We start from the raw sequence: 26,109 nt of genomic DNA, 5'->3' as shown, positions 1-26,109 counted from the left end.
TCCCACACCAGCCACCCATTGTTCATTGACATTCTGTCTAGCATCACTTCCTAAAATTATATTCTGTCCTCCACTGACATTATATCCTACCATGATATTTTGTTCTCAACTATCTTTACATCCCATCCTGATATTTTGTCCTTCATTGACATTACATCCTAATGTAATATTTTGTCCTCTACCAACATTATATCTTGAAATTATATTTTGTCCTACACTGACATTATTGCTTCATCCTACTATGGTATCCCCATTACACTCTATTTCACCTTCTCTTTGAGTTTCTACCCCAAAAAAGGAACTAGTTCATTACAAACTCCCACAATGAGGTTTGTACAAACATCTTTATCTCTGCAAGTAAGGTGGATCCCATGAGAAGCATAAAGGTGATGACACCTGGAAAAGAGATACCAAGGATCAAGAAAGTGGTATCCCAGTTGGATGCACAATTCTGATATCCTCTCATTGATCCCTATGGCTATACTGTTCCAACACAAGCCAGTGTAGATCCTCAGAAGGATCCTGCAGACTATGTGACGGCTCCTATGCTCCTTCATCTCCTGAAGGAGGACCTTGTAATTCTGAACAAGTTCCTCTGATCTCACCCTACCCACATCGTTACTGCACTTATGAACATTTGTAACCATGTTTGTCTGCCTTTGCTCCCTGATGGTCTGGGTACAATCGGCAATCCTATGGCCAGGTTGACATACAAGCTTGGAATGTCGTTTAGTTTTCCGCTGCAGGATGTCGTCAAATCCTTGCACCATGGAGTCCCCCACCACCAAGAACTCCTGATTTTCAGCCACCTCATCTTCCAGCAGAGCAAAATGACTGACTAGAGCTAGCGGTTGCTCTGCAGGGCACCTGCCCACCAAACCCAGGCTTGACAAACGGGACCCCATGGAGAGCTACCTGCTCATGGCAGTAGCAGAAGTGGAAGAGGTGGAACACTCTTTGGGTTGTGGGGAGGATTCACTCCTCTCACAGAGTGCACTCTTGAGAAGACATAGTTCCTCCTCACACATCTTGAGATGCTCCAGGTTCACACAACCTTCACAAGCCATTTTTCTCCTTCGGCAATACAACCGGCAAAGAGAAAATATAAATCAACAAAAGAAACAAAAGAGATCACTAAATAAACTAAATACATGAAGCTTACTCTGCTTACCTTATACTATTACTCCTACCTTTGGAGTACAGGAACAGACTACTGTTTTGATTCTAAATTACTAGAACACTACACTTCATCTTATACCTGTAACTGTATAATGCTATATGTATTCAATTACAAGAACACAACACAATCACTTGTTACTATTCGAAGATATAAACTTCAGGAAGAAATAATCTTGATAAGAGGTATTTGCTAGCTGGTGTCTTGGCAGCAAAACAAGTTCACTAGCTGAGGTCTCGGAGCAGACTGAGTTCACTAGCTAGGTCTCAGAGCAGACTGGACTAGCTGAGGTCTCTGAGGAAACTTATTTTGTCACTGTTTTGTAGATGAGGAAAAGGTATATGATGAAATAAATAGGAAGAGAGAATGGGAGGTCAAAAGAGTATGGGGTGGGAAGAAGAAATTTCATCGCAAGAGTGGCAAACAGGGATAGGAAGATGTTTGAGGAAGACATGTGTATTGTCACCATGGGTTTATAATCTGTTCAGGGAGCTCCCTCTTAAGTGCAGTTGTTTCAAGCTGACCAATGGCACAATTTTGTATTACCCCTAATTAGTTCCCTTCCCATCCCAGGAGTGTGATTTCTTATCTAATATATTGTGGTCAGTGTGATTGCATTCAGGAAGAATATTGTGGTCAATTTGACTGCATTGAGAAAATATATGGATGGAGTAATAACAAAATCTCTAGAATAGTCATCCCTGTTCCCCCATCACATTGCTTGCAGTGCAGTGAGGAACAGCTCTTCCAAGCAGGGCCCAACACCTAGAGCTCATTTACCCCACTGCTTCATCATATGGAGACTCTCCTCATCCACTTAAAATAATTTATGAAGTAGATGAGAAAAACATTCCACTGGGTCATGTCATCCCTTTGTCCATTCACAATCTCCCTTCACTTAATCCTTTCTTTTGAACACTTTATTCCTGACCAATGGCAGGTACCAGCATGTAATGGTCCTGCCCATTTTTGCAACCCATTATCCCCCTATTGTCCTTTTTGACTTTTTATTGTACTCTTACAGGTGATGTGAGAATATTTGGAGGTGCTGGAGGTTTAGGTGGTACAGCTATGACAGTTGGTAGTGGAGCAGCTGCTGCAGCAGCAGCAGCAGCAGCTGCCTCAGCTGTGCGTGCTGGTCCCCTTCTCTTTCCCCGACCTCGCCATCCAAATAGCAACAGCAGCTTGGCATCATCCAGCAGTGGACTGGCCCCCTTCAGCCTTTCCCGCCCTCCCAAAGTGAGACGACAGAAGTCCCGGTCATCTTCCATGAGAAGTGCTGAGAGCATCACAGCCCAGCCGTCCCTGGACCATGACCAATCCAACCCCACTGAGTGATATATAGTCCCATGTCCACGTGCAGCCATGCATAGGTGGCAGCATAGTATGGCAGACTACACGTTTGTGCCACAGTCGGCTGCAGCATCATTGGGGTTGTTTTCTAGGATCCCTTCATCGGATAATCAACATCTTCCTTTGGTCAAATGCCACGGAATTCCAGTGAATGTGAATCTTCTATTTTCTTGAGACCTTTGAAATATTTAATTATGAATTTTTGCATAAGAATGGACTGAAGCCATTGTTACGACAGTCATTGCATCCTTTCATTCATTTGGAATTACTAGACTTGTGGAGAAAGTGTGATTAACTGAAGAATGGCTCATAGGGTCATGGGTTACTCTGAAGGACCTACTCTTGGTAGCCTTCTCATAAGAACTTAGCAGTTTACTAAGGTAGTTTGGTCCTGAGACACACACAGAAGAGAAACTAAATCACACTTGTGCCATACAGTGTGGTTTTGATCTAATATGGTGGATGTGAAATTTGAGATTATAGCAGTGCACAATAAGGAAATAAGGAAACGTCAGTATGCATAAGCTTCCATAGTTTCTAATATGAGGATACAAAGTGTAATGAATAAACATGAAAGAAAAATTTAAATTGTGACAATGTTGATAAACCAAAATGTGTAGTAGTTGTCACAAGAAATTTAACGGGAAGTGAGTGTACAAGAATTGAGAAGGAAACTGGGGAAAAAAATAAGATGTAGAAATGATGAATGAAGGTGAAAACACTGAATTACAGAAAGTTTAAAGGGTACAAAAGTACTTTAACTCTGTATAGACAAAAATCTTGAAGGGAACAATTCAGTCTGCAAGAAAATAAAGCGGTAACTAAATATGTATCTGGAAAGATAATATAAGCAAATATGGTGCATTCTAAATGATTGAAGCTTAGAAAATGGATTGTAAGAAGATTTAGAGGTGAACAGTTGCTAGTCAGTCAATAGTCAGCCAATTTACTTTTGGAGAATCTCGCCATGTCACTTTTGGTTGATGAATTAGGGACTGTACTACAGTTTGCTATGTACTGTATACATTGGTATATTGTGTATAATGTACATATATGTAATGTGTACAGTATACATTTATATACTGTGTAAGTTACTTGTACTGAGTGGACTAGTACTGTGTGTTAGTATTCAGTATAACTAAGGACATTGTGTTGGCATATTTTCTCTACTGGGGAATACTTTTAAAAGTTATGTAATTTTTTTTTGTTAAAAAAATCAACTTGCTTTTTGTTATCTGACTTAAAGTTTATTTGTACGGAATTCGTTGTTGTTGTTATTGTGCCACAGTCTAGGCAACTCTGCTGAAGAGTCTGTGCTTCATCAGAACAGTTCTGTTGATGATCTCGCATTCTAGTCATAGCTTAGCCAGCAAGCAAGCGGCTAACCAGACCACACTTGCAGTGCAGCGCAGCCAACACCCACACACCAGGGCAAAGGTACTTGAGTATAAGGCTTCAGGGGAGGTGCTGGTCAATTAGGCTTACTGGGATATGTGCCAGATACTTAGTCTTTTGCTGGACAGTTAGGCTTATGAGGACTGAGTAAAGTTCTTGTGTAGAGAGGATATGAAGTGTCTAATATACAAGCTCACTGAAGTCATCACCAGGTTATCTGAATAATGATTTGTCTAGACATTACCTTTTTATAATAATGTTCTGCCATGCTAGTGTGGCTCTAGAGTGACTGTTCAACACTAAACTGCATTCTACCTGTTCTTAAAATGCTTATGGGAATTGTGGAAAGACAAAGAATTTATGAGTGATCCCATGAGTGGGGAAGGAAATGAATACTTACCTTAATAATATCAGGGTGCCCTGTATTTACATACACATACCAAAAGGCCTTTTCACCCCTTCAAAGTGGGGTGGGAGAGTCAAAGCTTGCACCCACCCTACACCCATCCAAAACCCTTGTGGTGCTCCTAATTAAACACCCCTTGGATGTAAGGTCATCTTTGTCCTTTGCCACACTACTTTGGTCAAAGGCATTGCAGTAAAATGTCCTGCCATAGCAGAACCAAACAGCCAGAGCTAGTTTACCCCCAATCACTTCATTATATGGCAGTCTCCCCCCCCCACTTCATTCATTATAATTTTCAATCTTTCTTACTCAACAGACATTCCTCTTGCATCCTTCACCCTACCCATCCACCTCATTCTTAGTCTTCCTCTCAAGTTCACTTCATTCACCTCTGCTTTCCACTTGTTTCATGGTAGTCTTTCTTCGCTCATTCTTTCCATGTCCAAATCATCTCATAATTCTGATCTACCCTATCTGACAGGTCTCTGCATCCCCACTTCCTACCTCACCTCCATATTTTTCACTATAAAAGTCTTCATAACACCTGTCATAGTTCTCAAACATGTGTAAGATCTTCCTTTTTGCCTCCTTCAAATTCAAAGTTTGTGTTCCATTATGTACCAAGGGTACAATCACTCCTTTATACTGTGTTCTCATAGTGCTCATTCCCAGCTACCTATTTCTCATGACTTTTTCATTCCACCTAGATATTTACTTGCTTCTCTTCCACTATAATTCACCTCCACTCCTCTATTCATTACCACATGTGACCCCAGATACTTAGAGATCTCCATTTCTTCCAGCCTCTCCTCAATAAACTCATCTCCCACCTGCAACTATTATCAATCCTTGTACATCTCAAGACCTTACCATTGCCTATGTTTGCTTTCAGTTAAGTGCACCAACAAATATCCCTATCTCGTATCCCAGTCTCACCTTTGCCCTCTTCATCTTTGATGACACTTCTTTCCAGTCCACCACACACTTGCAGTACACATCATTTCCAACAGTACCATTCTTTCCCTCCCTCACCCTCTCATCACTCTAGATACCCTACCTACCACACTCCCAAGCTCCAACTTACATTTTCCTTTCATTTTCTTTTCACTCAACACTAAGTATGTATTGACTTTTCACTGTGTTTTGTGGAGACATGACATCATGCTCCCAAATAACCACAGGTGTCTATGGGCACTTTCACATGTGGTTTTGGCTGTGACATAGGAAGACGTCCATAGACATCTATGGTTATTTGAGAACATGACATTATGTCTCCACAACATGTCTTGCACATCGTTCTTCTTACAAATGCATTATCCTTTTTGTTTTCGTCCATACTACATCTATCTATGCATATTCAGTGACCCAATTACTAGTATTCTAGTTGTCCTCTCACACTCTCTTATGCCTTGACTCTTTACAGGAGAAAAAATACAGAGTGGAGGATCCTAAGTCTTTTCACTCCATCCTATTAGTTGCCTTCTACAACACACAGAGTTGGTATACTCCCCCCCCTTCAATCACCACCATCACAGGGAGATCAGAAAAGGAAGAGGTAGTATCTTATAAGTGGCAAAGAATAAGTTTGAGGGTACAACAGAGGTGGAAAAACTCTGTAAAGGGCATTCATTGGCAAGTGGCATGGGTTATCAAGTCATCTGTGGTTTGCCACAACACTATATGTACAGACTACCCAGGTACTAAAGGGGTTAAGAAAAGGACTTGCTGAAAGATGTGGTAGATACCAGATCTTTCAACAAGATATGGTATAGGGGTTTACCAGAGTTTTTATGTGAAGAAGTACTGATTAAATTTATGGTAGACATGCAGTGAATATACAAAATCTCATTTTATAATGATTGATTTGCAAAGATTACCAAGAAGGAGCAAAGGAAAACACTAATGGAAGGAACAGAAATTTCAATGTGGTGAAGACAAGAAAAAACAAAAAAAACAAGGAAAGAAAGCAAGGACAGGGAAAAGGAGAGATCAAGAAAAAGACTGCCAGAGTTAGCAAGGGGTGAGCTTGGATTGTGCCAAAAGCAAGGAGTTATTTGCTAAGCAAGTCAATATATTTTTTCAAAGAATTTAAATGATTTGCAAAGGATTAGTCAAGTTTATAGATTTATCTTGGCAGTGTTTCTTTCAAGTCCTTTGAGCACGTAAAATGATAGTTTGTGCATTTCTTGGTGTAATCATTCTTGTTTTTTCATATTCTTGCCTTAACTGACCTTTGCTAAGGGGCCTTGACAATGCAGTGTTGTTTGGTTCCTGTGGAAAAGAGGCTCTTCTGGGTCTTCACTCTGAGGACCTTCGCTATGAGGGTCTCTGCTATGACCTCAAGTGCACACAGTTCATATTTTCTCCAAATAAAGCAAGCCTTAACCAATGCCACGTGTCCAGTGAACCCTTCTTGCTCACCTTTGGCCAACAGGAGTCATCCAGATGTAAAGATGAGAGTTGTGTCAGCTTGCATTCTATAAATCTATGGAATTTTAGTTTAAAATCAAAAGAGAGGATCTTCAAAGAACCTTGTGGGTAGTAGAAATTTTAAAAGAGCTATATTTAAGAGAAGTTGTGAATGAATAATAAAAATCAAAGGCAACACTTCCATTATAACTTCTACTGGCTATTCTGATAAAAAAAAAAAAAAAAAAAAAAAAAAAAAAAAATAATAATAATAATAATAATAATAATAATGAAAAAAAGAAGGAAAAAAAAATTGCACTGGACCATGCTCTAGATTCTGAAAATGTCCGCTGAAGGAGACATATGTATTGTTGGAAGATTCCTTTTGAGCAGATTGGCCAAAGGGGAGGACTGGAAGGTAGTTGTCTAATGGGAGCTTTGCAAAAATTTCAAAATGTTGTGATTGGTTAATGTTTGACAAAATTATGGAGACCTTATTTTTGTTAATCATGACGAATCTGATCATTTTATGAAATGTGAAGTGGAAATCCAAGTAGGTATTACTTTGAGAGAGTTCAACTGACTATGGTGCTGTCCTGTAAAGCTGCTTAATGAACATCACTTTTAATGAGGGAATCTAACCTGTACAAAGTATTCAAATGTCACTGGTATTTACATACATACCTGTATTCACTCCATAATGTGTTTCTCATAAAATGTATGACATTATGTTGACATACCTCATGACACACCACAAAATATTACATGTTACTCTCGTTAACACCTAAGACATTAGATCCACACTTAACAACTTGCAATCACCTTGCATGGAAATACACAGACATGTATATTTACACTTGAGATATGTAGATACATAATACACACACATACACACACACACATATATATATATATATATATATATATATATATATATATATATATATATATATATATATATATATATATATATATATATATATATATACACCAAAGGGCCTTTTCCCCCTTACAAATGGGTGGCCAAGTCAAAGTATACACCCACCCCACACCCATCCAAACATATCTTTGGATGGATGTGTACAAGTTCATAAGAATCCATACAGCAGTAACTCACATACTCACACATAAACATTCAACATTGAAGTCTTCAGCATTGATAAACACACTCCACAAGAACAAGTACATGTACTATAACCAGGTTGATACCCCTAGCCTTATCACAATAGTGGCATACATAAAGATTTTGTTGTGATTATCACTGGGTATTTTTCCTCAGTTAAGTGGTACACAAAGATGAAAGTTAGTCTGTGAAGTGAGAACACCTACAGTTGAGGTCTGCCATTGTCTGAATAAATTGTCTGGCATTAACCAGAACAAAATCTATGAAGTATGTAACTATGTTCATAGGGAGACATTAGTAGTGAGGACAGCAGCTCTTTGCCAGAGTATTGAAGTGGCAGCTTATCTACTGTTATGTTTGATGGTCTTCCCTTCTCCTCTTCAACGGTTACGTATGATTGTGTTGTGTGTTACCCGCAATGAGGTCGGGTTGCCAGAAGGTCAACGATGATAAAACAATGATAAACGTGGCCAGGGTGGCACTTCTCATCGCGTACCTAATGATTATCTCTTGTTGACTTACTATTGTTGATTTGGGCAGTAGTTCAAGGAAAGAAAGAGTCTCAAATGTGCGAACTTACATTTGGGTGGTAGCTCATCAGGTAGCCAGTCTCAAGTGTATGGGTATACATTTGACAAATGTTATTCACTCTCCTAAGTTTCCTGTGCTTGTTTTCACATGTTACTTTAGGATTCCGTACGTGTTGAACAGGTTTTGAATCCAATATGCGTGATAAAAAAGAAAAAAAAAATTATTTATACCTTCCAAATACCTTATCCCGGCCCGTTTTTCCTTGACCTCTCCTGTCCTGCCCTTTTTCCCTACAGACGCACGTGTTTACACTTTCCCGTCTTTTTTATTGCATCTCCATATGTGTACACACTTGATCTACTCGTATGCCCATCAGGGTGAACACATCGTGCAATAAAGATGTTATAATTCTTTACTTGACTCTCAATCACAAGGTCCTCTACATGAAGTGAATAGGTAATACAATAATATTTGGTACTTCAAAGATTTGTTCTTGGTTACTAATTTCTCTGCATTTAATGCCAATGGTGTGTTGAAACTTTTGAAAATGTGAAATGGAGTATAGAATTTGAATGGATATTATGAAAAATGTCTGCCAAGAAAACTGGTCAATACATTTTCCCACAAATTCAAGTGCCATGGGAGATTTAAGTGTGTGCATCAACAGTGATGTATTCAACTCTACTTCTTTTACAGACACAGGCAGTTTGTCAGTGTGTATTCCTTCATCACACTGTATGTGTAACTGAAACAAGTAATGAAGATATTTGTTCTTTGTCCCAGAGTACTGAAGCCACAACAGCTTATCTACTAATATGTTTAATGGTAAGTGAGGTGGAAGATGTAATCAACAAAAGAGCAAAGATAAGAAGGAAATGGGTGAAAGATGGGAATGGGATGGATGGGAGTGGGTCCATGCCTTGACTGGCTACCTCACTCATAAAGGAGATTGGAAGAGAGAGGTGAACTAGTTATTGTTTGCAGATGACACTGTTCTCATAGCTGAGTCAGAGGGACTGAAGCAGCTAGTGGCAGAGTTTGGGAGGGCATGTGAAATGAGAAAGCTGAAAGTAAATGTGGGCAAAAGTATAATAATCAGATGGGATGGCAGTGTACTGGAGTCAAGTTTGAAAAGGAAAGACAAGGGAATGAATTTCAAGACAAATTGAGAACCCCATGATATATGGCCCCAAGGGGAAACCCTAGCAACAGAACTAGAACAAAGAATTCTGTATAACAAAGTCAAAGCCATAACAACCATGGCAGACACCCCAATCCAAACACCACCACATAGAACATGTAACACCGGAATGAGAGTAGTCCACATTTCATCTTTACAATACCACAAAGAATCAATCAATGAATAGTTGCCTTGACTTTCACTAAGTGGAAAACCTAGAGCCCTACAGTGGTTGGCAATGATCCTCAGAACCTACCACAGATCTCTCCAGGAAGAAATTTTGGACTGGTTAAAGAAAATGGAGAAAAGTGGGAGGTGAGCCAGTTGTTGTTTGCGGACGACACTGCGCTTGTGGCAGGGTCAGAGGAGGGATTGAGGAAGCTGGTGGCAGAGTTTGGGAGAGTATGTGATAGAAGAAAGCTAAAGATAAATGTGGGTAAAAGTAAGGTGATGAGATGTACAAGGGGTGAAAGTGGCAGTAGACTGGAAGTGAACATTAAGGGAGAGCGACTGGAGGAAGTGGATAGTTTTAGATACTTGGGTGCAAGTGTAGCAGGAAAAGGTGGAGGTAGAATGTAGATTGAGAGAAGCGAGTAAATGCCTTGGTGGTTTAAAGAGTGTAATGAGGAATAGACATTTGGGAATGGATGCGAAGAGGAGACTGTATGAAGGAGTGATTGTGCCAACAGCACTGTATGGGGCAGAAACGTGGAACATAAGAGAAGAAGAGAGAAGGAGTTTGAATGTGTTTGAGATGAGGTGTCTGAGAAGTATGGTGGGGGTTACTAGGCTGGATAGAGTGAGAAATGAGGAGGTGAGGAGGAGAACAGGGGTGAAAAAGGATTTGGGAGATAGGGTTGATGAAAGAATATTAGGATGGTTTGGACACATGGAAAGAATGAGTGAAGAAAGACTAGTAAAAGAGGTATGGAAGGCAGATGTGGAGGGAGTGAACATGAGGGGACGTCCTAGAATGAGGTGGATGGATGGGGTGAAGGGGGCTTTGGGGAAGAGGGGAATGTCTGTTGAGGAAGGAAGGGAGAGGACGGAAGACAGAGGTGAGTGGAGAATGGTTGTATATGGATGATGTTGTGACTGCATGAGGAGGAATGGGCAGGGGGGTGGGGTAGTATGTGTGAGTAAATTTTGACGCAGCCCAAAGGGATTTCTCCCCGTCCTCGCCTTATATGCAAGGGGGACGGAGAGGGGGGGTCGCCGATTAAATGAAGCGGCCTTGCTGTGGATGTACTGTGTCTTGCGACACTGCTTCTGACCCAGGACGGTGGGCAGGGTGCAGGGATGACCCGTCATCCAGGAGGTGCTCAGATGAGAGGAAGGGTGGGAGGGGTGTGGAGTGTATTTAGGGATGAAATGGGTGGGAGTGTTTTTATGCCTTTCCCTTTTTGGCTACCTCCCTTGGAAGGGGGAAAAAGCCTTGGTATATGTATGTATGTATGTATTGTATCACTGTGAAACTGTTTCTATGTCACTAACAGAAAGTTATAGGTACCTGATGCTCAAACCCAGCCAAATGTATAAATTACAATTAATATAATATATTGAGAGAATCATATGAGAGGTACAAAGAAAAGAGAAGTAAAGCATAAAATAAAGGAGGAAAAGAGGAATGCACATGTGTAATGAGTTTAGAGTATGACAGAAATTTTTTAAAGTTAATAAAAAGATGCTTTGGAAGGAAATTAAGAGAGAAAGGGGAGGCAAATCAAGTAGAGAAGAAAAGGTAAAAGGTACAGATGGAGAGATGACAGTAAAAGGAAGATGGGCAGAGTTGCTAAATGTGGAGGAGGATAGGGAGGGATAGTTGCAGTGGGAAATGGAAAGAAAATGACTGATGAATGAGGAAAATGGAGGAGAAATAAGAAAAGATGAGGTGAAACTTGTTAAAATGATGAGGACAAGAAAGGTACCTGTGTTAGATGGATGTCATGCAGTGTCTTAAAAAAAAAGAGGGTGGACTGGCTGGTGAGGTTATTTAATGTTTCTCTAAAAGAGGGTAGAGTGCAGGAGTGCCTGTTTAATTCTGCTTTACAAGGGATAAGGGGACAAGTGTGAGTGAAGTACTTTCAGAGGGATCAGTTTGTTGAGTGCAGTTGAGAAGGCTTATGGGAGGGTTCTGATTGAGAGGATTAGGAGAGGAACAGTGTAGGTTTGGACAGGTAGGGGTTGTGTGGATCAGATTTTTGTGGTAAGGCAGACCTGTGAGAAAGCATTACGAAAAAGTAAGGATTTTTTTTTGGGCCTCTATGAATTTGGAAAAGGCTTATGACAAGGTAGACAGGAAGGCATTGTGGGAGGTATTGCAGATATATAGGAGAGGAGGAAAACTGTTATGAGCAGTTTTTATGAGAGTAGTAGCCTTGTTAGAATTAGAAATGGAGAGAGTGAGTAGTTTGAGGTAAAGGTGGGACTTCACCAGGGATGTGTTGTGTTGCCATGGCTGTTCAATTTATACATGGATGGTATGGTGTGAAAGGTAAATGCACAGGAATTGGAGATGGTTAAAGGAAATGGAGAAACATGGGAGATACATCAGTTGTTTGCTGGTGACACTGCACTTGTAGCAGGATCAGAGGAGGGATTAATGAAGTTATGGAGTTTGGGAAGGTGAGCAAAAAAGGAAGTTGACGATAAATGTGGGTAAAAGCAAAGTGATGAGATGTACAAGGGGAGAGGATGGTAGCAAAATGGAAGTGAGTATTAAGGAAGAGAGACTGGAAGAAGTCAATAGCTTTAGCTACTTTGGGTGCAAATATGGCAGGAAAGGGAGGAGTGGAGGTGGAGGTAGAATGTAGATTGAGAGAAACAAGTAAATGCCTTGGGGGATTAAAAAGTGTAATGAGAAATAGACATTTGGGAATGGATGCTAAGAGGAGACTGTATGAAAGGGTAATTGTGCTGACAGCACAGTATGGGGCAGAAACATGGAACATACGAGAGGAAGAGTTTAAATCTCTTCGAGATGAAATACCTGAGAAGTATGGTAGAAAAGAGATGAGAAGAAGAACGGGGATGGAAAGGGAGTCGAGAGATAGGGTTGATGAAAGAGTATTAGGATGGTTTGGACACATGAAGAGAAAGAATGAAGAAAGAGTAGTAAAAGAGGTGTGGAGGGCAGAGATGGAGGAGTGAACATGAGGGGGCAACCAAGGATGAGATAGATGGATGGGATGGGGTAAAAGGGGCACTGGAAAGAAGGGGGGATGTCTGTTGAGCACAGGAGGGAGAGGACAAGATAGGAGTGAGTGGAGATTGGTTGTGTATGGATGGTGGTGTGATGCATGGAAGGGAGTGGGTGGGGGATGGGGGGTGAGGGAGTATGTATGAATGACATTTTGATGCAGCCTGAAGGGATTTCTCCCCGTCTTCTCTCTACATAACAGGACAGAGAGGGGCAGGTTGCCAATTTAATAAAGTGGCCCTGCTGTGGATGTGCTGTGTCTTGCTGCATTGCTTCTGACCCAGGGCAATGGGCAAGATGCAAGAATAACCCATCATCCAGGTGGAGCCAAGAAAATAAGGAGGGAGGATCGGTGAATAAGAGTGGAGTATATGGGGATGAAATGGGTGGGAGCAGACTTATGCCTTTGACCTAGGCTACCTCCCTTGTACATACATATACCAAAGGCTTTTTCCCCCTACACGGGGGGTAGCCAAAAAGAAAAAGGCATAGAAACCACTCCCACCCATTCCATTTCCTATATATTCCACTCCCCTCCACCCTCCTCCCTCCCTCTTATCTTGGCACCTCCTGGATGACGGGTCATCCCTGCATCCTGTTCACTGCCCTGGGTCAGAAGCAGTGTTGCAAGACGCAGCACATCCACAGCAAGGCCGCTTCATAAATTTGGCGACCCCCCTCTCTGTCCCCTTATGCAGAAAAGGAGAAGACTGTGAGAAATCCCTTTCGGCTGTGTCAAATTTTTTCTCATACATATTTCCTCACCCCCCATCCCCCACCCATTCCACTTCATGCATCACAGCATCATCTATACACAACCCCTCTCCATTCACCCCTATCTTCTGTCTTCTCCTGTCCTTCCTCCACAGACATTCCTCTCTTTTGTAATGCCCCTTTCACCCTATCCATCCATCTCATCCTAGGATGCCCCCTCATATTCACTCCTTTCACCTCTGCCTTCCACACTTCTTTTACTAATCTTTCTTCACTCATTCTTTCCATGTTTCCAAACCATCCTAATACTCTTTCATCAACCCTATCTCCCAGCTCCCTTTCCACCCCTGTTCTCCTCACCTTCTCATTTCTCACTCTATCTAGCCTAGTAACCCCTATCATACTTCTCAGGCATTTCATCTCAAACACATTCTAACTCCTTCTCTCTTCCTCTTTCATGTTCCATATTTCTGCCCCGTACAGTGCTGTTGACACAATCACTCCTTCATACAACCTCCTCTCAGCATCCATTCCCAGATGTCTATTTCTCATTACACTTTTTAATCCACCAAGGTATTTACTCGCTTTTCTCAATCTACATTCTACCTCCACCCCCTTCCCTGCCACATTCACACCCAAGTATCTAAAACCATCCACTTCCTCCAATCTTTCACCCTTAATGCTCACTTCCAGCCTACTGTCACTCTCTCCCCTTGTACATCTCATCACCTTACTTTTGCCCACATTTATCTTCAGCTTCCTTCCTTCACATACCCTCTCAAACTCTGTCACTAACTTCCTCAATCCCTGCTCTGATCCTGCTACAAGCGCAATGTTGTCAGCAAACAACAACTGGCCCACCTCCCACCTCTCTCTTTAATCATCTCCAACCCCTGACCCACCACCCCTGCATTCACCTCTCACACCACCCCACCCATGTAAAGATTGAACAGCCAGGGCAACACAACACATCCCTGATGAAGTCCCACCTTTACCTCAAACCACTCACTCACTCCATTTCAAATCCCAACACAAGCTCTACCACTCTCGCAAAAACTCTTGACTGTTCCTAACAGCTCTCCTCCCATCCCACATATCTGCAGTACCTCCCACAGTGCCCTCCTGTCTACCCTGTCATAAGCCCCTTCCAGATCCTTAAGTCCAAAAAATATCCTTAACTTTTCCTATAGCTTTCTCACACATCTGTCCCACCACAAAAATCTGATATACACAACCTCTACCTGTCCTAAACCCACACTGTTCCTCACTAACCACTCCCTCTGTTCCTCTCCCAATCCTCTCAATCAAGACGCCCATAAGCCTTCCCAACTACACTCAACAAGCTGATCCCTCTGAAACTACTACTTTCACACTTGTCCCCCTTTCCCTTTTAAAGTTGAACTATACAGGCACTCCTCCAGTCCTACCCTCTCTTAAACAAACATTGAATAACCTCACCAGCCAGTCCACCATTACTGTACCTCCTTTCTTCAAACATTCTGCATGGCATCCATCCAACCCAGGTGCCTTACCTGCTCTCATCATCTTAACAGCTGCTTTCACTTCATCCTTCCCTATTTCTCCTCCATTTTCCTCACTCATTTTCTTAGCACTTCCCACTGCAACTACCTTTCCCTTCCTATCCTCCTTCACATTTAGCAACTCCCTAAAATACTCTGCCGACCTTCCTCTCACTGCCATCTCTTCCAATATCATCTCTCCATCTGCACCTTTTACCTTTTCTTCTCTATTTGATTCACCTCTTCTTTCTCTTTTAATTTCCTTCCAAAACATATTTTTATTACTTTCAAAATTTTCTGTCATACTCTTACCCAATTTCACATCTGCTCTCCTCTTTGCTTCCTTTATCTTATGCTTAACTTCCCTTCTCCTTACTTTGTACCTCTCATATGATTCCCTCATCCTAATTTGTAGCCAATCTATGAATGCCTGCTTCTCTTCTACACCTTTCTTTGCTTCCTCATCCCTTGTAAAGGGTAAAAAAAACCTTGATTTATGTATGTACAACCAATATTGCCTTGTATCATCCTCAAACTTCTCAATATACCAATTTCAAAAGGAAGTTCTCAGTCTCACTGACTTGGTATGCATCAGTTTCAGAGAAGGCTGGAGACAAGTAAAATCCAGGATAGCCAGACTAGGAATCACATATATGGAAGTATTACAGTCCATTAGAGAGACCCCCCTCCACTTAATAGTTTTACCTAAACAACTATATAAAAAAGCCCACCCACATGATACAAGAAGTCCTCACATCCCCTCACCTGTGTCACTAGATACCCCAACTTTTCCCTTAACCTCCTCCCAATCTAAACTGCAAGAACCTCCTATACAACCCCCATCAACTCCCTTTAATTGCCCCAACACCTACAACCTTTCCACCCCAGGAAAAGATCCAGGTCTCCAGGAAAAATCATAGAAAAATAAAGTATTATCAAGCTTATGCTGAAGCTTGTCTCTACCTCATAATTTTTTGGTAAGTGTGAGGGCTTTTAAAATCCAAAAGATATTTTCCACTGTTTAATCTCCAAGACACCTTGAACCAGACAATCAATCTTGGGGGCAAAAGTATGACAATGTTGAGAATACAAAGGTACAGTAATTTACCAGATAAAGAATTACCATATAAGGAGGACTCACTGTATATATATATATATATATATACAGTTGAACCTCGAAAGCCCGGACCCTCGTATGACCGGTCGAAATGAACAAAGGGCGGACTTTTCAAGCAAAGTTCTCCATTTGTCCGATAGGTGGCAGCGATGGCCATACACGTGTACTCAAACCCGGCCCAGTTAAGTCGCCACCAGGGCTACCGTTTCGTAGAATTTTGTACCAAAACGTAGTAAAATGGCGGCATGTGGCAACTGCACAAGGACATGAGGAAATTTTTTCTACATAGCTGGCTGTTAAAAACATTCAAAAACTCAAACTTTTGTTTAAAAATCATAGAACTAAATATCAAAAAATAAATGGTACATCGAAATATGACTTTTATTGGTAATTGTGTTACTCATAAAATATTATACCCCAGAAGATACGTTTTTACGGTGTAGAAAAAAAAATTACGCTAAAGTTTTAGCTTTCTTTTCGCACCAGGGCTGCCGTTTCGTAGAATTTCGTACCAAAACGTAGTAAAATAGCGGCATGTGGCAACTGCACAAGGACATGAGGATTTTTTTCTACATATCAGCTGGCTGTTAAAAACATTAAAAAACTCAAACTTTTGTTTAAAAATCATAGAACTAGTTATCAAATAATAAATGGTACATCAAAATATGACTTTTATTGGTAATTGTGTTACTTATAAAATATCATACCCCAAAAGATACGTTTTTACGGTGTAGAAAAAAAAATCTACGCTAAAGTTTCAGCTTTATTTTAGCGATAATAATATAAAAGATAATTTTTATATCTTACTGAATATGTTAGGGCATGGGGGGCTTAATTATATACATTCAAGAAAAAAGAAAAAAACGAACCAACATTTTGTCAAAGTTTGACAAGTATATCTTGCTATGAAAGTCTGCACACTCCCAAGAAAAATGTATGCCCCGGTATGGCAACACTCCCATTCTACACGGCAGTGTAGAAAACGCGGCAAGCCTGGCCGCCACCACTGTCCCGCGTGCATACCTTCCGATATTTACAGTGTACGTAATAAAAAAATACAGTACAGTACACTGTATGTACAGTACATTTACATGCATGTATTACAGTTACAGAATTATTAGTATTATCATATTATTACAGTATTGTTATTATTACAGTGTTAGAGTATTATTCTTATGCGTTTCTATGCCATATCATACATTACCTATATGTATACCGCTACGAAAATATATGGGTGTTAGGGCGACATTTTCGATGACCGGACTTTTGGCATGACCGGACCTCCCTTCCCCCCAATTAGTCCGGGCTTTCGAGGTTCGACTGTATATATATATATATATATATACATATATATACATATATATATATACATACATATATACAGTAGAAGCCCGATTTAACGAACTAATTCAGCCAAGGTCCAGTCCGCTAAATTGAATTTTCCGTTAAATTGAGCGAGTGAGCGTTGGTGTAACAGTGTTGCCAGAGCGGATTATAAAAATGATACGTACCTAAAAATTCCCTAGTGTACACACACACACATACAGTATATATATTATTGTAAGTGAATTATAGGCAGCACAATCGTGAATTGCAAACGAACAGCAACGTGCAGTAATTTGTTGCAACATGTGTGTATTTACCTAGTTGTATTTTACGGGAAGGGGAGCTATGCTCGTGGTGTCCCGTCTTCATATCTCATTTTATCTAAACTATTTTTAAATTCATGTATTGTTTTTGCACACACCACTTTCTCATCTAACTTGTTCCAACTGTCTATGGTGAGGAAAGCTGTTCTTTTTCACATCTCTTCTATAGCTGTCTTTCTTGATTTTCTTTCCGTGCCCTCTTGTATTTCTATCATCCCATTTTATCAGATTCTGTGTATCAATAATTTCTATGCCTTTCATGATTCTGTAAATAGCTATCAAATCTCCTCTCTCTCTTCTTTGCTCTAGTGTCCGTAGTTCAAGTTTTGCTAGTCTCTCTTCATATGATAGTTTTGAGAGTGTTGGTGCCAATTTTGTAATTGCTCTTTGTATTCTTTCAAGTTTCTTTATACATTTTTTTTTGTACTTGGTGACCACATCGTTGCTGCATATTCCAATCTTGGTCTTATCAGAGTGATTAGAATTTTCTTCACCATTTCTTCATCCAGGTATGTAAATGCCACTTTGATTGTTCTTATTAAATTATAAGTTTCTCCAAAAATCTTATTTATACGTTTCTCAGGTGACATATTATTCATAACAATGACTCCCAGGTCCTTCTCATTTTCTACTTTTTTTTTATTCCTTCTCCCAATTTATATGATCCTGTTATTCTGTTTTTGCTTTTTCCAAATTCCATTATACACTTTTTAGTGTTGAACTCCATCTCCCACTTCCTACTCCATTTCCATACTTTATTTAGATCACTCTATAGTGACTCACAATCTTCTTCCGTGTTCACTTTTTTTTTAATAGTTTTGCATCATCTGCAAAGAAGCTCATATAACTTTCAATTTCTTCATCCATATCATTAATATATATAGCAAACATTATTGGGGCTAGAACTGTTCCTTGTGGAACACCGCTTCTTACATCATCCCATTTTGAGTGTTTGTCTCTTATCACTACTCTCATTTTTCTTTCTTGCAAAAAGTCTTCCATCCATTTAAGCAGTTTGCCCTGTATTCCTCCTTCAGTTTCTAATTTCTTAAGCAACTTCTTATGTGGTACTTTGTCAAAAGCTTTTTTTAGGTCTAGACAAGCACCTGGCTGCGCCAGCCACGGCTACGCCGTGGGTGCTTGGCCTGCGGCGCCCGCAAGCGAAGTGGCAGCATATGCTGCCTAGGGTTCGGTCTTTGCAAAGTTGGCTAGTGGCCTAACTTCCGCCACCCATTCGATAACTTTTTTTTCGATATATTACTTCTTAAATGATCCAGAGCCGATCACAGTGCCAAGATGTCTTTCCTCCTCTTTTGTTACTTTCATTTCACTGTTTTTAAAGAGGTTTCTACTGATGATGATGATGATGATGATGATGATGATGATGATGATGATGATGATGATGACGATGACGACGACGACGACGACGAAGACGACGACGACGACGACGACGACGACACCGTGGGTGCTTGTCCTGCGGCGCTGCTCGCTTCGCTCCCGGGAGCTTCGCGCCCTAGGGCTACGCCCTCTTGCTATACATTTGTGTTTTATTAGTCATCTTTAACTTCTTCTTCAACTTAAAGCCGCCGGCACTACTTCTTAGTAGAAGATTCTCCCTCGTCGTCGTCGCTGCACCTCTTGTTGCTCTCAGTGGTTGTATCTCTGTTCTCTTTTAGCATCTTTTTGACCTCTTCTATTTTTTGGTAAACTTCCTCTATTTTCTCTTCCAACTCCTCCTTGATAGAGATAGAGAAACTGGAGGCAGGGTCGACCTCTTCTTCTCTTTCGTAGCACAAATCGTACGACGCGGGCAGCAACATATCTACGGCTTCATCTTCTGAGATCGTGTACACTTCTTTGGGTATCTCTACAATGCTTTGGTCAGGCTCTTCTTCGGCCAAAGCAACTTCTTGGTCGTCAGAAACTACGACCGCTTCAGGAGGTTTATCTTCTTCTGAAAGACTCTCAACGAAAAGTTCTTTATACACGCAATTGCGTGGTAGTTTCATCCTGAAATCGTCGTTCACTTTTTCCCAACCTGTGTATATGATGAGAGAATTCCAGCTTGTAACTCTTGAGCAGGCGACATAAAGTTGTCCGTGGGCAAAGCACTGTGCAGAATCAAGCAATATTCCACACCTATCAAATGTCTGCCCCTGAGATTTGTTTATAGTCATCGCATAACTAAGCTTAACAGGGAATTGTTTCCGCTTGAATGGTATAGTGGTATCAGTAGACTCTAGAGTAATTCTCGGGAGTAAAACCTGTTCACCCCTGTGTGTACCGCCTAAGATCTTTCCGACTATGATATTTTTTTTAAGATTAGTCACTATTACTCTGGACCCATTACACAACTTGGGAGGGCATATATTCCTCATAACCATGATGACACTTCCTACTTTCAGTCTCAACATGTGAAGAGGGAGAGAGGGGCTCGCTATGGCATTGAAAACCGATGTCTGAATGTAAGAGGCCGGTAGTTGTACGAATGGAAATGAGCTTGGGAAACAGTAGGGCATTAGAATGATGACTCAATAATTCAGACTCGACGCCTGCTCGAGGGCGACGTTATGTCTATGTAAACACACCGACGGTGGTGACTGTTTTATAATCGATTATGTAATCAAAACTCTGTAAGCGCAGGTTAGCTTCGTTTGACTAATGCTGAGGTAAACGATATTGCTAGTGGCATTGCAATGGATTTCCGGATTGGTGCAAGGTGGAGAAGGAGGAAAAAACTATTGGTGCATGAATTCAAAGTCACGCCCATAAGGAGTGACATTTATTTGAGAATTCATAGGAGATTGGATTAGAAAAATTAGTGACGTCAGACGAAGGTAGCTTAGCGTAGGATACGGGGATCTAGAGAGACGATGTAGGGAGACGAGAAAAGAGATCATGAGTGTAACAAGACGGTGAAATTACAGTGAAAGAAGAAAGAAAATTCACCAAAAGGACGAGAGAACTAGGCACGGGGCCTATGGAAATTAGAAAATAGTGAGACTACAGGAAATACAAGGCATTGGGCCTACTGCTTAAGAGGAACTTGAATAATTAGTGAAACTCACGTAACGAAGGCAAGGGGCCTCGAGATGAGTGGTATTACAAGTCAAATATAAGTGTAATGATCGAGGACCGACAGTGGTGGTGACAGTGGTGACAAGGGGTGGCGAAACTGAATGTCCGTTACTTCTTCCATTGCAGTGTCAACACTCATGTACACTTTCTCTGGTTCTTCAGACTTATCGTAGACCATCAAGTTTATCCTGTCGACATCATCGTTTGTGGGGGACATGATAGCCCTCTTCTCGAAATATGAAGCATTCAGGTGATTTTCCTTTAAATTATCATAGACTTTGTCCACTAACTCTTTACGGGTCTCAACGACAATCCCAAACTTCACGGGAAGTTTTACGGGTCCACTCTCCCCTCTCCCCAGAGCCAATAGATTTTTCGCAAATATCTTGTTCTTTGCGTCATCTGCCTTGAGTCTCACGTTACGTGTTAGTTCCAACTTTAAAAGGTCGTCCCAGAAATAACCGGACTTTGTACAGTATTCGAGCTCATCATTCATTCCTCCCCCTCTTATAACTGGGAGGATTTGACGAAAATCTCCCGCACAGACATACTATCCCCCCCATAAACCTTCCTGGAACGCCCAAAATGTCCCGAAGGGAAACATCAAGAGTAGCTAACGTGTTCTTGTTTGCCATCACAACTTCATCCCAGACTATTAGAGACGTCATTGATAGAAGCTTCGCCAACTCTGAGTTTTTCTTGATGCTACAGGCGCACACTTCGTTGTAATCCATTAACGGGATCTTGAACATGTTATGTGCAGTTCTTCCTCCATGCAAAACAGTAGAGGCGATACCCGATGAAGCGACAGCCAAGGCAATTTTTCCCTGAGAACGAACAGTATCCAGTAAAATGTTGAGCACGAAAGACTTTCCCGTCCCACCTGGAGCATCCAGGAATATCCCATTGTGCCTGTACTTTTGGGCGTTCTCGATGCGAAATAGCACAGTATCGTAACAGAGTCTCTGTTTGCTGTTCAGAAGAAGAGACTTCTCCTTCACCTCTTCTGTCAACTTCTCTTTGTTATAGGCCTTTTCTCGGCGTATGATGTTTGATGTTTTCTCGCCACATCTTGAAAGTGGTAGCCCATATTGGGTGATAGAGCCCCCTCCGCAGTTCCACACATGTTCCCGGATATCGTCTAGAGCGTCAAGGTAAATTTCATCGTTGTATTCCGTCGCTTTTTGGCGCTGCAGGAAGTCACTGGCGAACAAATCTTTGGTCTCTTCCCAGATACCTGACTGGTCCTCTAATTCCGAAAACACCAGCATGCTCGCATAAGTAGCTCGCAACTGATTGCGGTCATTAGTGTGGTTGATGATTTCCAATATAGTTTTCTTCCAAGTTTCTTTGTCGTTTAGGAGTCCCATCGCTTTAACGGCTTCTCTGTAAGTGGGGTAGATCACCCCTTCAAATGTCCGAAGATCCTCGTAAGACGTAGGCCCCTTTACGTGTGTTAAAAGTAGTCTCAAATAGAAGAGCTCGACAGTTTTATTTGTGACAGCACGTATCCTTCCTAGAGAAGATGCTGCCGTCTTTCTTTCTTCCCAGACACTGCTAGTGTTATTAAAAACAAAGTGGTTGGGAAGCTGATTACAATATAGGCCTGCTGCAAATTCGTTTCGCGCACACAGTTTGAAGAAAGCTGTCAAATGAGTGTCTTTAGAAGTTTTTCTATCGATCTCCTCCTTAGACGCGTTCTCCTTGAAAAATACCGCGTTCTCTCCTTCTAGATGCAAGTCAAGAGTTGCCACAGGGGGGTGACTTCTGTGAATCGCAAATTTGAAAATCTTCCACGACGCCTCATTCGCATTGACGAATCGTGCCTCCTGGAATTTTCTCACTTCATTAACATTTTCCCCTTCTTTCGTTTTCGAAAACAGAATGCGGTCACATCCTTTGTTGACGTACTTTGTAACGTAGGCCACTTTATAGAATTTGAGCACTCAACATTTATGTGCGTGTTATACTTTAAACATAGGTACGGGCTGTAGGGGACAACCCATGAATTGTCAACTTTGATTTTCTCTCCCTTTACTTGTTTCTCGAAAGAGTGGCCCCCTTCACCTACTGCTGTCCTTCGATACAGAGGGTACCCGTTGTTCCCAAAGTACATGTCGCCCCTGCACACTTTCGGAAAACCCTTTCCACACAATGATGTGGAACCGTACTTTCCTTGACAACATAGTTGGGACTCGTCAAAGCCTCTACAGGGGCCGTGTATCATGTTCGTTGTCACAATCTCATATAAGCGCGGCTCTTTATTTTTGTCAGGTATCTCAGCTGATATCACCCTAAAGACGAAATCGGCAGTAACGTGGCGTTCCATCCAAAGAAGGATATGAACATGAGGGAGACCTCTTTTCTGCCACTCAACACTCAGTAGGTGTGCCTTAACGCGCCCAAACACGTTTTTAATCGTCAGATCGTCCATCAGGCTGTCCACTTTCAACTTGAAAATCCGACTAACAAAGTCAGGGCGGTCATACATCCGGGAGATGTCACAACCGACAGCCTCCGCGGCTTGTTTCAACTCTTCCCAATGAGGATTCATTGTAAAGGTGATAAAAAAGTCTGGAGACCCGTAAGACGACACAAAAGCCAAGGCGTCTTGCTGCCGCGCTTTCATGTATCTTGGGCCCCCAACAAATGAAGCAGGGATAATCACCCGTTGACCCGCCTTTTGGTTATCCCCGTCCCCTATAAGAATATCAGCGCGCTCTTTCCGCAACTCCTGTTGATTGTGTTCGATGAAAGACAACCTGTCAGACTCAACTTTCACGTAATTATCCACAACAAATTGTTGGAAAAGACGGGCCCCTTTAGTCACATAATTGAAAACACCTTCTCTTTCCATGTAAAGAGAGGCGTAGTACATGCAAGGGCTTAGCCTACTGTATGTTGCAGGAACATGTTTTGAACAACAGATGTCTGCTTTGCGTTGCTTTTTCAGAGTGCAAGAATGACCGACGTCTCCATTGGGAAACAGGAGAGGATACTGAAAAACATCGTAGAAGAAGTTGGTGTGACTCATAAGTCTGAGACTAAATTTTGAATCTTCCTTTGGGGAACCTATCACTATTTCCAATGGGTCTCTTGAGGGACCCAAATTAACGATGGCTCCCACCTGCGAAGAAGAAGTGGGAAGGTGGTAGACTCCTTTATGTTCGCGGGTTGTTATATTCTCAGCGGCTTTCAACGTAATAGACACCTGGGGTAATTTGCCATATTTCTTGACGTGAGCTTCCATGAGCTGTTTAGCCGTCTCTAGCTCTTTCAACATCCCAGACAGACACGCGTTATGTTTTGCCATGTATTCGTAAAAGTGTGTGATAATCTTCTCGTTCTCTGAAAGAACCTTTTCCTCCCTAGCTCGTCTCTTCTCCGTTTCGTTCATTTTCCCCTTGCCATTTCCTGACTTTGAAAAATATTGAACCGCCAGAGTGCGAAGTTTAATCTGCTGATCTTTCTCGTGGTAGAAATAAAGATCCAAGAAAGAATTATTCTTCCTCCAAAACAGGTTTTTCTCAGAATTACTGTCATGATCAAAATGCACGTCTTTCCCAGTCAAAGACCCCTTTTTTAGCAACCCGGGCTTCAATTAGCCTAGTCTGTGGTACACTCGTCCCTGAATTTTGTAACACAGTGCCTTTTCCCCTGCGTTCTCCAGCTTACTCGAAGTCGCAAAAGATGTGAAAGAAAATACTAAATTGAAACCAGCGATGTGTTTCAAAAATCTTTTAGAGAGAACGGTTTTACCTTCGTAGAGCTCTCTTATTGTCCCGTCCTTAATATCTGAGGGCAACAATAAAGGAGTTTGACCCAAGTTGCAACAGATTGTTTTGTTTTCTCGTTTCCACAGCAAAGCTGAACAGACTTTACATTTGAAATCCCCCAATTGGCCGATGTGATGCGGAAAAGTTTGAACAGAGTTTTCCCTAAGAAACCCAAGCAACTCCTCCCTCACAGTTTCTCGCTGGTCGGAATCTGGCTCCTTCAAATGACGTTCGGATCGTTCTTTTCTCAACTTGTCAAGAACATTTTTCTCTTCCTCTGAAAAATCCTAAGGAGTCTTTCCAAATCGCAGGAAAACTTTCACTTTCTTAAACGCCTCACGTCTCTTCCTTTTTTCGGCCCGCAATTCTCGCGCTTCTTGTATCTTTTGGACCTTTTCTTCTCTTTTGAACTCCCGCAGTTCTCGTGCTTCTCGTATCTTTTGGGCTTTCTCCTCTCTCTTTAACACCCGCAATTCTCGTGCTTCTCGTATCTTTTTGGTCTTTTCTTCCTTCAATTTTGCGCGCATTTCTCTTTTTGAGACCCTCTCTTCCGTCTTTTGAAGAATTTCTCGTGCTCGGTCCTCATTTAACTTCTCTGCCTCCAATTTACTCGAAAACTGCTGACTATCATTCCCTGGTGCACCAGAAAGGTTTTCGGGCGTTTCCTCTTTAACGGGACGCCGGTCATTCTTTTTCTTCAGCGCGTCTTTGACCTTCTTGACCGCATATTTGTTGTAACGTTTAGCCCTCTGGTATGCCTTATAAGATAAATCAAGATAATGCATCTGGTAGATTCTATGGTCGCTTCGTCCACCATGTTTCGTGAAACTTTTGTACCCCACAAAGTAATGCTTCGAAAAACCATTTGACTATTCTTCTGTTATTTCTCCATCAAACAATTCCAGAGTATCAAACTTTTCGTCGCTGTACTCAAAATCTTTGCACTCCCTTAGGAAAGCGTTGAACCGAATGACTTTCCTGTGGAATTCTTTAATTGTTTTGTGGACCGAAAAAATCTTCGTGTTATTGTAAAGTTCAGGAAATGCTTTAGTGTGTTCAGCCCGTAAAGTATTCTGCAACCCCCGGTTATTCTCAAGACTTCCTTTTGAGACCTTCTTGCAATCAGCCACCCACTTCCAGAAATGGCGTTGCCGCCTTCTCTTGATTGCCGCGTTTTGGGGCATCGTGCACGTCTCCGGAGTGACGTTCCCCGTCAAAGTTAATTGCCAATCTTTGCTTACCCCCACCGCTTTCGGTGTCCCTGTTTGCCACGGATAGGCCGGAAGGACGAAAGAAACACATGCCTTATCTCAGTGGACTTTTTTATTTTTAGTTATTCATTGATTGATATACGTATATATACATATATACGTATATATATATATACTTATATATATATACATATATATATATACATATATACATATATATATATATATATACATTATATATATACATTATATATATATATATACATATATA

At 41.3% G+C, this 26,109-nt stretch overlaps 2 protein-coding genes across 11 annotated transcripts in view; one reads left to right on the top strand and one right to left on the bottom strand.

Moving 5' to 3' along the window:
* Positions 1-7,009, top strand: part of enc (R3H domain containing protein encore) — a 609,003-nt gene extending 601,994 nt beyond the window's left edge. For all 10 annotated transcript variants that reach the window (XM_076175155.1, XM_076175157.1, XM_076175152.1 and 7 more), the window contains one exon: positions 2,202-7,009. In XM_076175155.1, the coding sequence (XP_076031270.1) occupies positions 2,202-2,515 (314 nt within the window). In that variant the 3' untranslated portion in view covers positions 2,516-7,009. The remainder of the gene's footprint in view (positions 1-2,201) is intronic.
* LOC143019319 (uncharacterized) lies at positions 5,491-24,248 on the bottom strand. The gene is made up of 7 exons (XM_076174958.1): positions 22,890-24,248; positions 21,403-22,761; positions 20,964-21,287; positions 19,600-19,983; positions 9,010-9,139; positions 6,683-6,862; positions 5,491-5,573 (listed from the first exon to the last, which is right to left on the bottom strand). The coding sequence occupies exons 1-7, from the start codon at positions 24,246-24,248 to the stop codon at positions 5,491-5,493; spliced, it is 3,819 nt and encodes a 1,272-aa protein (XP_076031073.1).
* Between the last annotated feature and the right edge of the window lie 1,861 nt (positions 24,249-26,109).

This window comes from Oratosquilla oratoria, chromosome 37, assembly GCF_046742065.1.
Source record: "Oratosquilla oratoria isolate Oo_2021 chromosome 37, ASM4674206v1, whole genome shotgun sequence".
Classification (NCBI taxonomy): Eukaryota; Metazoa; Arthropoda; class Malacostraca; order Stomatopoda; family Squillidae; genus Oratosquilla; species Oratosquilla oratoria.
The sequence above is the reverse complement of the archived record's forward strand: the minus strand, read 5'-3'. Positions and strand labels throughout refer to the sequence as shown.

Excerpts from the sequence above, each read along its gene's own strand:
- LOC143019319 (XM_076174958.1), bottom strand. The coding sequence starts at position 24,248 with ATGAACGAAACGGAGAAGAGACGAGCTAGGGAGGAAAAGGTTCTTTCA. Across the intron at positions 22,762-22,889 it reads GCCACTCTTTCGAGAAACAA|TACGTCAACAAAGGATGTGA; the intron begins GTAAAGGGAGAG and ends TACGTTACAAAG. Across the intron at positions 5,574-6,682 it reads ATTTGGAGAAAATATGAACT|ATGTCTATGGACGTCTTCCT; the intron begins GTGTGCACTTGA and ends AAATAACCATAG.